The sequence below is a fragment of the Struthio camelus genome, chromosome 2 (assembly GCF_040807025.1).
Source record: "Struthio camelus isolate bStrCam1 chromosome 2, bStrCam1.hap1, whole genome shotgun sequence".
Classification (NCBI taxonomy): Eukaryota; Metazoa; Chordata; class Aves; order Struthioniformes; family Struthionidae; genus Struthio; species Struthio camelus.
In genome coordinates, this window is record NC_090943.1 from 173,104,551 (window position 1) to 173,115,669 (window position 11,119).

The window sequence follows — 11,119 nt, forward strand, 5'->3', positions numbered from 1 at the left end:
ATTTCCCTTTGGTGAATCCATGCTGACTACTCCTGATCACCTTCTTGCCCTCCAGATGCTTAGTCATGACCTTCAGGAGGAGCTGTTCCATCACCTTTCCAGGGATGGAGGTGAGGCTGACAGGCCTGTAGTTTCCTGGCTCCTCCTTCTTGCCCTTTTTGAAGACTGGCGTGACATTGGCTTTCTTCCAGTCCTCAGGCACCTCTCCTGATCTCCAGGGCCTTGCCAAGATGATGGAGAGTGGCCTAGCGATAACATCCGCCAGCTCCCTCAGCCCTCGTGGGTGCATCCCATCAGGGCCCATGGATTTATGGATGTCAAGTTTGGACAAAAGATCTCTAACCTGATCCTCCTCCACCAAGGGAGAGTCTTCCTTTCTCCAGCCTTCCTCTCTTGCCTCCAAGGTCTGGAATTCCTCAGGACTGGCCTTAGCAGTGAAGACGGAAGCAAAGGCAGCATTCAATAACTCTGCCTTCTCTGTATCCTTCCTTACCAGGGCACCCGCCCCATTCAGCAGCGGGCCCACGTTTTCCCTAGTCTTCCTTTTGCTATTGATGTATTTGAAGCAGCCCTTCTTGTTGTCCTTGACATCCCTTGCCACATTTAATTCCAACTGGGCCTTGGCCTTCCTTGTCGCATCCCTGCACACTTATCAGGACCCCCCCCGCCCGCCGTGGGGCCGCCCCCCGCCCCGGGGCAGCGCCGTCCGCCCCTCCGCTCCGCACCCCGCCCCGTCGGGCCCGGCCCCACGGCCCGGCCCGGCCCCTTCCCTCCCGCCCCACGGCCCGGCCCGCCCCACGGCCCGGCCCGGCCCCTTCCCTCCCGCCCCACGGCCCGGCCCGCCCCCGTCCCGTCCCGTCCCGTTTCGGTTTCGTTTCTGCGTCGGGGCGGACCGGAGCGGAGCGAGTGCGTGCGGTGGGGGGGCCGCGGCTGGGGGCCGGGTCGGGGGCTGGAGAGGGGAGGGGCTGTGCGGCGGGGAGGGGAGAGGGGCTGTCCCGGGGTTGTGGGGCTGGGGGGCGGGGGTTGCTGTCCCGGGGTTGTGGGGCTGGGGTGGGGGTGGGGGGGCTGAGCCGGGGCTGTGGGGCTGGGAGTGGGAGGGGGGACTGAGCCGGGGCTATGGGGCTGGGAGGAGGGGCTGAGCTGGGGGTTGTGGGGCTGGGAGTGGGGGGGGGGGGGCTGAACCGGGCTATGGGGCTGGGAGGGGGGGCTGAGCTGGGGTTGTGGGGCTGGGAGGGGGGGGAGGAGGCTGAACCGGGCTATGGGGCTGGGAGGGGGGGCTGAGCTGGGGTTGTGGGGCTGGGAGGGGGAGGGGGGACTGAGCCGGGGCTATGGGGCTGGAAGGGGGGGCTGAGCTGGGGTTGTGGGGCTGGGAGGGGGGGCTGAGCTGGGGTTGTGGGGCTGCGGGGGGGCTGAGCCGGGGCTGTGCTGGGAGTGCGGGGGGGTGCGGTGCTGAGCGGTGCTGGGCGGTGCTGAGCGCTGTGCAGGATGCTGGAGGTGCGGTGCTGAGCGGTGCTGAGCGGTGCTGAGCGGTGCAGGATGCTGGAGGTGCGGTGCTGAGCGGTGCTGAGCGGTGCTGAGCGGTGCAGGATGCTGGAGGTGCGGTGCTGAGCGGTGCTGGGCGGTGCTGAGCACTGTGCAGGATGCTGGAGGTGCGGTGCTGAGCGGTGCTGAGCGGTGCTGAGCGGTGCAGGATGCTGGAGGTGCGGTGCTGAGCGGTGCTGAGCGGTGCTGAGCGGTGCAGGATGCTGGAGGTGCGGTGCTGAGCGGTGCTGGGCGGTGCTGGGCGGTGCAGGATGCTGGAGGTGCGGTGCTGAGCGGTGCTGAGCGGTGCTGAGCGGTGCAGGATGCTGGAGGTGCGGTGCTGAGCGGTGCTGGGCGGTGCTGAGCGGTGCAGGATGCTGGAGGTGCTGGGTGGTGCTGAGCGGTGCTGAGCGGTGCAGGATGCTGGAGGTGCGGTGCTGAGCGGTGCTGAGCGGTGCTGGGCGGTGCAGGATGCTGGAGGTGCGGTGCTGAGCGGTGCTGGGCGGTGCTGAGCGGTGCAGGATGCTGGAGGTGCGGTGCTGAGCGGTGCTGGGCGGTGCTGAGCGGTGCAGGATGCTGGAGGTGCTGGGTGGTGCTGAGCGGTGCTGAGCGGTGCAGGATGCTGGAGGTGCGGTGCTGAGCGGTGCTGAGCGGTGCTGGGCGGTGCAGGATGCTGGAGGTGCGGTGCTGAGCAGTGCTGAGCAGTGCTGAGCACTGTGCAGGATGCTGGAGGTGCGGTGCTGAGCGATGCTGGGCGGTGCTGAGCGGTGCAGGATGCTGGAGGTGCTGGGCGGTGCTGAGCGGTGCTGAGCGGTGCAGGATGCTGGAGGTGCTGGGCGGTGCTGAGCGGTGCTGAGCGGTGCAGGATGCTGGAGGTGCGGTGCTGAGCGGTGCTGGGCGGTGCAGGATGCTGGAGGTGCGGTGCTGAGCGGTGCTGGGCGGTGCTGAGTGGTGCAGGATGCTGGAGGTGCGGGCGGCGGCGGCGGCGCTGCCCGAGGAGCCCCTGCTGCTGCTCTACTTCGAGAGCCGCCGGCGCTCGGGGGGGGGCCCGGTGCGGAGCTGCCACCGCCGCGGCCCCCGCCTGCTGCTGACCTTCGAGAGCCCCTGCGGTGAGCGCGGGGTCCCCGCTGCGGTTCCCCCTCTGGGCGGCGGGGGGACCACAGGGGGTTCCCTGCTGGGGGGCTGGTTGGGGGCCCATGCAAGGGTTCCCCACTGGGGGGCGAGGGGCTGGTTGGGGGCGGGGGGACCGCAGAGGGGCTCCCCATTTGAGGGTGGAGGGTTGGTGTGGGGGCATGGGGGGCTGCAGAGAGCTTCCCTGTTGGGGGGCTGGGGGCTGCTCCAGGGGGTGCAGACGGGTCCCCATTGGGTGGGGGGTTCCCCGTTGGGGGCAGGGGGGGCTGCAGAGGGGTTCCCCGTGGGGTTGAGGGTTCCCCATTGGGGGCAGGGGGGGCTGCAGAGGGGTCCCTGTGGGGTGGGGGGTTCCCCGTTGGGGACAGGGGGGGCCATAGGGGGTTCCCTGTGGGGTGAGGGGTTCCCCGTGGGAGGCAGGGGGGCTGCGGGGGGTTCCCCGTGGGGTGGGGTTCCCCGTGGGGGGTGGGGGGGCTGCGGAGGGGTCCCCGTCGGGAGGCGGGGGCTGGCCGGGATGCAGGCGCCGGGGGAGCGGAGGGGCGGCGGGCGCCCGGCCGCGTTCCCACGGGCTCCGCGCTGCCGCAGACGCGCAGAACGTGCTCTCCCGCCGCCGGCACCAGCTGCAGGGCGTCGAGCTGCTGGTGCGCCCCGCCGCCCCCTGGGACCCCCGCAAGCTGCTCCTGCGGGGCCTGGACCCCCGCACCGGCCGGCACCTGCTGGAGCTCTACGTGGAGAACGCGCTGCGCCGCGACAGCGGCGCCTACAGCCTCCGCCTCGGCCCCGCGCGCCGCCGGGCCCTGGTGCAGCTGGCGGAGCCGCTCGGCGAAGCAGGTGGGGCGTCCCGCGCTGGCGCGGCCCCCGCGCAACCGGCAGCGCCGTCCCTGCCGGGGCTGAAGGGCTGGGTTGGGTCTGGCCCCAGCCCCTGCCCCAGCTCCTGCCCCTGCTCCTGCCCCTGCCCCAGCCCCAGCTCCTGCCCTGTCCCAGCTCCAGCTCCTGCCCCTGCTCCTGCCCCTGCTCCTGCCCCAGCCCCAGCCCCAGCTCCTGCCCCAGCCCCTGCTCCTGCCCCAGCTCCTGCCCCAGCTCCTGCCCCTGCCCCAGCTCCTGCCCCAGCTCCTGCCCCAGCCCCAGCTCCTGCCCCTGCCCCAGCTCCTGCCCCAGCTCCTGCCCCAGCTCCTGCCCCAGCTCCTGCCCCAGCCCCAGCTCCTGCCCCTGCCCCAGCTCCTGCCCCTGCCCCAGCCCCAGCTCCTGCCCCTGCCCCAGCTCCTGCCCCAGCTCCTGCCCCTGCCCCAGCTCCAGCTCCTGCCCCTGCCCCAGCTCCAGCCCCTGCCCCAGCCCCAGCTCCTGCCCCAGCTCCTGCCCCTGCCCCAGCCCCAGCTCCTGCCCTGCCCCAGCTCCAGCCCCAGCTCCAGCCCCTGCCCCAGCTCCAGCCCCAGCTCCTGCCCCTGCCCCAGCTCCTGCCCCTGCCCCAGCTCCTGCCCCTGCCCCTGCCCCAGCTCCTGCCCTGCCCCAGCTCCAGCCCCTGCCCCAGCTCCAGCCCCAGCTCCAGCCCCAGCTCCAGCCCCAGCTCCTGCCCCTGCCCCAGCTCCTGCCCCTGCCCCTGCCCCAGCTCCTGCCCTGCCCCAGCTCCAGCCCCAGCCCCAGCTCCAGCCCCAGCTCCAGCCCCAGCTCCTGCCCCAGCTCCTGCCCCAGCCCCTGCCCCTGCCCCAGCTCCTGCCCCAGCTCCAGCCCCTGCCCCAGCCCCAGCCCCTGCTCCCGCCCCTGCCCCTGCCCCAGCTCCTGCTCCTGCCCCAGCTCCAGCCCCAGCTCCTGCCCCAGCTCCTGCCCCACCTCCTGCCCTCCCTCCCGGTTGCTCCCTCCCTTCTCGACCCGCTCCTTGCTCGCCCCGGAGCCGGACCAAGCGGTGACGGCAACGGCGCAGCCGAGCGCGGCCTGAGCCTCCCAAGAGGCTTCGGGCTCCCGGGCTGCGGGGCGCCCTCGCTGCCGAGCAGCCCCGCCGGCCGCCGAGCGGGGGGACGCGCTGCTCCAGGGGCCGCCCCGGGAGCTGCCCGCCGCTGCGGACGGGTCCCGCGCCCCCGGCAGCGGCGCCGGGCGGGCCGGGTCACCCCGCTGCCCTGTGCCCGGCAGAGTTCGCGGCGGTGGAGCAGCGCGTGCGGCGCCGGAGGCTGGAGGGGGCGGCGGTGGCGGTGGAGCGGGTGCAGCAGACGGACAGCGTCGTGGTGCGGAGCGAGAGCCCCCGGCTCAGCTGCGACTTGCTGGAGCTCTACTTCGAGAACAGGAGGAGCGGAGGGGGCAGCGTGCAGCACGTGCGGGTGCTGCCGGGCTGCAGCCTGGCCGTCGTCTCCTTCCAGGATCCGGCAGGTGAGGGGGCCGAGCCGGAAACCTTTGGAAAGCTGGAACCGGGCCCGGCCGCGTGCTGGGAGCTGCTGAGGCTCGGAGGAGCCGCGGCTTTCTGCCTCCTTCCCGCAAGCGGGCGACCTGCTTGCTCAGGAGCAGCGCAGCCCCGGTTCCCGGCCGGCTTTGGCACAGCCACGTAGGCGCTCCGTGTCTCCCCGTGGGAGCCGGTGCCCCGTCCCGGGGGCTGGGAGCCGGGCAGACGCCGGCCTGGGCGCGCGGCGGATCCGAGGGGGTCCCGGCTGCCGGGGGTTCCCGGTTCCCCGGGTGCGGCGGCTTCGTCCCTGCCGTTAGGCGCCTTCAGCCTGGCGCGCGCGTCCTCTCCCCTCCTTGCAGCGGTGGAGCGGGTGCTGCAGCAGCCCCATCGGCTGCAGGACATGGAGCTGGAGGTGTCGCCTTACTATGAGTTTCTGGAGGAGGAGGAGGAGGACGAGGCGTCGGGCGCCCTGCGGGAGGCAGAGCCGGCCGCCCCCGCGACCCAGGAGATCTGCCTGGACGTTGCAGACGCAGCAAAGCTGCAGCTGCTGGAGCTGAGCCCGGTCCTCGGGGAGCTGCACGCTGCCTTCCCCGGGCTGGCGCTGCGGGTCGAGGGCAGCCAGGCCCGCCTCTCCGGCGGGGACGCGGCCCGCCTCGGGGCGTCGCGGAAGTGGCTGCAGGAGAAGTTGGAAGGGGCGGTTCAGGAGCCCCTGCCCTTTCCAGCCCAGACCCTTTGCTTGCTGCGACGGCGGGACGTCCGCGAGCGGCTCGAGCGGCTGCTGGCCAGCCGGGGCGTGCCGGCCTGCTACGCCGTGGCCGAGAGCGAGGTGGTGCTTACGGCGCTGAGCCCCGAGGCCGTCCAGGACGCCGTCTGCCTGCTGCACTCGGCCCTCAGCCCCTTCTGCCTGGAGCTGGCGGAGCAGGAGCTGGCGGCCCTCAGCTCGCCGCGCTGGGCGCAGCTCCGGGACCTGCTGCGCTGCTGCGACGTGCGGCTCGTCCCGGGCACGGGCTGCCTGCAGGGCCTCACCCTGCACGGCCTGGAGCAGGAGAACAGGGAGAAGCTGCGGGCCTTCCTGCGGGACGCCGCGCAGGACGAGGCGCTGGTGTCCATGGAGCCGGGCATGCTGCGCTACCTGCAGCAGCATTACCAGGAGCTGCTGGCCGGCATAGCCGAGGTCTCCCTGCTGCCGCTGGAGGGCTCGGACGTCACCGGCTTCCGGGTGAGCCGGGGCTGGGGCGCGCGTCCCAAGGCAGGGGTGGCCGCCGTCCCCCCGCGCAGCCGGGACGCAGCCGGCGCGGGTGCAGCCGCCCGGCGGGAGGGTGCCGCCGCCGCGGGAGCGGGGCGCTGGTGCTGAGCGCCGGCCCCTTCTGCCGCAGCTGAGCGGGGAGGCGAGCGCCTGCCGGGCGGCTGCCGACTTCCTGCAGAGCCTGCTGGGCACCGTCGGCTCGCAGACGGTGACGCTGCGCTACCCCGGCGTCGCCCGCTTCCTCCTGGACGAGCGCGGCCAGAGCATCGTGCGGGAGCTGGAGAGCCGCTTCCAGTGCGTCATCGACCTGAGCAAGGTGGCGTGGAGCCCCCCGGACCCCCAGGTAGGGCCAGGGCTCTGGGGCGCCGCCGGGAAGGGGCCGGCGCACGCAGCGCGGTGACGGTGCCTCGCCTGCGCATGCCCGCAGCCCGAGCTGGCCGAGCTGCTCCCCGAGAGCGAGCCCTGGGACTCCCCGCCCGCCGCGCTGGGCTGGCAGCACCAGGAGCTGCCCGACGGCACGGACGCAGACGGTCAAAGCCCCAACATAGGTGAGGGCGGCGCGGGGCCGCGCGCCCTGGCGAGCTGCGGCAGGGTGGGAGGTCTGCGGACAGGTTCCCGGCTGCGCCCGCTGGCGGAGGCGGCGATGTGCGCGCTGGGGCAGCCCGCTGTCACCCCGAGAGCTGGGGTGGGAAGGGCGCGTGTGGGACCACGGGGAGCCGCAGCGGTGTCCGTCTGCACCATGGTGTCCGTGCAGCAACGCGCCTGTGCACCGATGCATCTGTGCATCTCTGCAGCACAGGAGAGCTCTGGGGGTGAGCAGAGAGATGGGGTGGGAAGGGCACGCGGGGTCATGGTGCACTGTGGCATCTGTGCACCACGGTGTCTGTGCACCCATGCATCTGTGCACCAGTGTGACCATGCACTGGTGCATCTGTGCATCTCCGTGGTGCAGGAGAGCTCTGGGGGTGAGCAGGGAGATGAGGTGGGAAGGGCGCACAGGACATGGTGCACCACGGCATCCATGCACCACAGTGTCTGTGCACCCAGGCATCTGTGTACTGGTGCATCTGTGCATCTCCATGCTGTGGGAGAGCCTGAGGGGGTGAGCAGGGAGGTGGGGTGGGAAGGGTGCATGGGGCCATGGTGTGCTGTGGCTGCGTCTGTCTGCAGCGCAGCACCCATGCACCATAGCATCCGTGCACCACGGTGCCTGTGCACCAATGCATCTGTGCACCAGTGTGACCATGCACCAGTGCATCTGTGCATCTCTGCAGCACAGGAGAGCTCTGGGGGTGAGCAGGGAGGTGGGGTGGGAAGGGCGCATGGGGCCATGGTGCACCGTGGCATCTGTTCACCACGGTGTCTGTGCACCCATGCATCTGTGCACCAGTGTGACCATGCACATGCGCATCTGTGCATCTCTGCGGTGCAGGAGAGCTCGGGGTGAGCAGGAAGGTGGAGTGGGAAGGGTGCATGGGACCATGGTGTGCTGTGGCTGCGTCTGTCTGCAGCATGGCACCCATGCACCATACTTTTGTGCACCATAGCACCTGTGCATCCATGCATCTGTGCACCAGTGTGACTGCACTGATGCACGCGTGCATCTCCGCAGCGCAGGAGAGCCCGGGGGGTGAGCAGGGAGATGAGGTGGGAAGGGTGCACGGGGCCGTGGTGTGCTATGGCTGCGTCCGTCTGCAGCACGACACCCATGCACCATAGCTTTTGTGCACCATGGTGCCTGTGCACCAATGCATCTGCACTGGTGCATCGTGCACCGGTGCATCCGTGCATCTCCATGCTGCAGGAGAGCCCGGGGGGAGCAGGGCTCTGCTCTGCTGTGGGAAATGGCCCGCTTCCTCCCAGCGCCGTGGGGGGGAGGCGGAGGGAGCACGGGGGTCCCCGCGTTCCCCCGCGCCGGGACTTGGGTCGCGCTGCCTGACACGGCGCTTCTCCCCGCAGAGGAGATCAGGGAGCTGCTCGCGGCCCTGCGCACGGACGGCGACGGGGAGCCGCCGCCACCTGCCCTCGACGAGGCCGCTCCGGGCTGGAGCGGGGCCGGCTCCGACGGCGCGGAGGATCTGCACGGCGTGCCCGAGACCGGCTCGGCAGCGCCAGGGGAGCTGCGCGGCCCGGCCGACGGGGGGGATGCGGCGGAGGAGGAGGAGGCGGCCATGCTGCTGGCCATCCAGCGGTCCCTGGAGAGCACGGGGCGCGAGGAGGAGGAGCTGCAGCGCGCCACCCTGCTCTCGCTGCGCTCCTACGAGCGGGAGCAGCGGGCCGCCCCGGGGCCCGCCGAGGACGCCGGCCTCCGCGCCGCCCTGGAGGCCTCCCTGGAGGAGGCGCTGCCGGCGGCCGACGCGGCCCGGGTGACGCTGTACGCGGCCCTCGAGTGGGACACGAGCGCGCTGCCCCGGCAGCTGGAGCAGGCGCTGGAGGGGCGGCTGCGCGCCGAGGAGGTGCAGAGCCCGCGGCTGCGGGTGCTGCCGGCCGCCTGCCGGCGGGAGCTGGCCCGGCTGCAGCGCGCGCACGCCGTGCACCTGCGCCTGCGCGGCGGCACGGCCACGCTGCGCGGCTTCGCCGACTACCCCGCCGGCGCCGCCCGCGACCTCCGCCAGCTGCTCGCCCGGCTGCCGCCCCTCGAGGCCGAGCCGCCGGCGCCGGGCTCGGCCCGCTGGGTGCGCTGGGACGCCGGCGGCACCGCCGTGCCCTACGCCGCCCCGGCCGCCGCGCTGCTGGAGCGGGCCTGGCGCCGGCGGCAGCGGCGGCTGGACGTGCTGCTGGACGGCCGGGCCGTGGCCGTCGACCTGGAGCGCATGGAGGAGTACGACGTGGGCGCCGCTCGCGCCCTGCCCATCTGCCGCAGCGAGCCGCCGGCCGGCGTGCCGGCAGCGGGGCTGGAGGCGGCGGGCCCCGGCGAGGCGGTGGCGCTGGTGCCGCTGGCGGAGGGCTCGGAGGAGTTCGGCGAGGCCGCGCGCCACTTCTACGGCACGCTGGGGGACCTGCGCGGCAGGGTGCACGTGGTGAAGGTGGGACTGCTGCGCCGCGCCGTGCTGCACCGTGCCACGCTGTGCCGTGCCATGCCGGACTGGGCTGTGCTGCGCTGCACCGTGCTGCGCCGTGCTACGCCACGCTGTGCTGGACTGGGCTGTGCTGCGCTGCACCGTGCTGCACCGTGCCACGCTGCGCTGTGCCGTGCCACGCCGCGCTGTGCCGGACTGGGCTGTGCTGCGCTGCACCATGCTGCGCCGTGCCATGCCGCGCTGTGATATGCCGCGCTGTGCCATTCTGCGCCGCACCGTGCTGCGCTGTGCCATGCGGCGCTGTGCCGTGGCATCTGGTGCTGTGCTGTGCCGTGTCGCGCTGTGATATGCCGCGCCGTGCCATTCTGCGCCGTGCCATGCTGCACTGTGCTGTGGCGTGCGGTGCCATGCCGCGCTGTGCCACGCTGCGCTGTGCCATGCTGCACTGTGCCATGCTGTGCCGTGCTGCGCCGTGCTGTGCCGCACTATGATATGCCGTGCCAGGCTGTGCTGCGCTGCACTGTGCCGTGGCATGCTGCACTGCACCGTGCCATGCCGTGCCACGCCGTGCTGTACCGCACCATGCCGTGCCATGCTGCACTGTGCCATGCTGCAGTGTGCTGTGGCATGCGGTGCCGCGCTGTGCCGTGCTGCACTGGAGTGCGTCATGCTGCGCCACGCTGCACTGGGCCACGTCACGCCATGCTGCGCTGCACCACGCCATGCTGTGCCACGCTGTGCCGTGCTGCGCTGCACCACGCCATGCTGTGCCGCGCTGTGCCATGCCATGCCGCGGCACGCCGTCCGCGGCGGGGGCCCTGAGCGCCCCGGTGCTCTCCGGCAGGTGGAGAAGCTGATCCACCCGCTGCTCTACAAGCAGTACCAGCTGAAGAAGGCCAGCATGGAGAGGGCGGGCGGCGGGCGGCCCGTGGAGCGGGTCCTCTTCCACGGCACCACGGAGCAGTCCAGCCGCGAGATCTGCCTGCACGGCTTCAACCGCAGCTTCTGCGGCAAGAACGGTGAGCGCGGGCCGGGGGGGCCGGGGCCGCCGGCGGAGAGGGAGCTGCCGGGGCCGCGGCTCACCCGCTGCCGCCCCGCAGCCGCCCTCTACGGCCTCGGCGTCTACTTCGCCGTGCACGCCGCGCTGTCGGCACAGGAGCAGTACTCGCCGCGCAGCGCCGACGGCAGCAAGTACATCTTCGTGGCCAAGGCGCTGACGGGCGACTACGCGGTGGGTGCCAAGGACCTGCGGGCGCCGCCGCTCAAGGAGGGGGCCGAGGCGCCGCTGCGGTACGACAGCGTGGTGGACAACCCCCGGGAGCCGAGCATCTTCGTCATCTTCAACGACACCCAGGCCTACCCGCAGTACCTCATCACCTGCCGGCACGCCTGAGCCGGGGCCGCCCGCCGCCCCGCCGGGCGCTCCTGCCGCAGCCCCTCACCCTGGCGTCAAGCCTCTGCGCGGGGGGGGGGGGGGGGCAGCGCAAGTTGCGGGGGCCGAGGGGTGCAAGTACAATAAACACAAAACTGGGAATAAAGGCTGAGAGCATCTCCCTGTGTCCGGGGGGCAGCGAGGGGCAGCGGCGGGGGGCGGGGAGCAGTGGGGACAGGTCCCCCCCCCCTCCCCGGGCTGCTCCTGCCCCTATGGGGACAGGTCCCCCCCCCCCTCCCCGGGCTGCTCCTGCCCCATGGGGACGGGTCCCCCCCCCTCCCCGGGCTGCTCCTGCCCCTATGGGGACGGGTCCCCCCCTCCCCGGGCTGCTCCTGCCCCATGGGGACGGGTCCCCCCCCTCCCCGGGCTGCTCCTGCCCCTATGGGGACGGGTCCCCCCCCTCC

At 72.7% G+C, this 11,119-nt stretch overlaps 1 protein-coding gene across 9 annotated transcripts; it reads left to right on the plus strand.

Annotated features, from left to right (window-relative positions):
- The first annotated feature begins 875 nt into the window (after nucleotides 1–875).
- Nucleotides 876–10,821, plus strand: PARP10 (poly(ADP-ribose) polymerase family member 10). 9 transcript variants are annotated; one of them, XM_068933640.1, is made up of 11 exons: nucleotides 876–906; nucleotides 2,387–2,437; nucleotides 2,489–2,630; nucleotides 3,235–3,480; nucleotides 4,774–5,007; nucleotides 5,377–6,236; nucleotides 6,394–6,606; nucleotides 6,691–6,811; nucleotides 8,223–9,289; nucleotides 10,128–10,302; nucleotides 10,384–10,821. In XM_068933640.1, the coding sequence occupies exons 2-11, from the start codon at nucleotides 2,429–2,431 to the stop codon at nucleotides 10,674–10,676; spliced, it is 3,360 nt and encodes a 1,119-aa protein (XP_068789741.1). In that variant the 5' UTR covers nucleotides 876–906; nucleotides 2,387–2,428; the 3' UTR covers nucleotides 10,677–10,821. The 9 variants fall into 9 exon arrangements, with proteins under 9 accessions (XP_068789741.1, XP_068789747.1, XP_068789744.1 ...); XM_068933642.1 differs by lacking the exon at nucleotides 876–906 and adding an exon at nucleotides 2,143–2,151 and having other exon boundaries at nucleotides 2,358–2,396; XM_068933645.1 differs by lacking the exons at nucleotides 876–906; nucleotides 2,387–2,437 and adding exons at nucleotides 2,157–2,202; nucleotides 2,312–2,350.
- The last annotated feature ends 298 nt before the right edge of the window (nucleotides 10,822–11,119 follow it).

Coding starts and splice junctions, on each gene's coding strand:
- PARP10 (XM_068933640.1), top strand. Junction 2,631..3,234: donor GACCTTCGAGAGCCCCTGCG/GTGAGCGCGGGG, acceptor GCGCTGCCGCAG/ACGCGCAGAACGTGCTCTCC. Junction 6,607..6,690: donor GGAGCCCCCCGGACCCCCAG/GTAGGGCCAGGG, acceptor GCATGCCCGCAG/CCCGAGCTGGCCGAGCTGCT.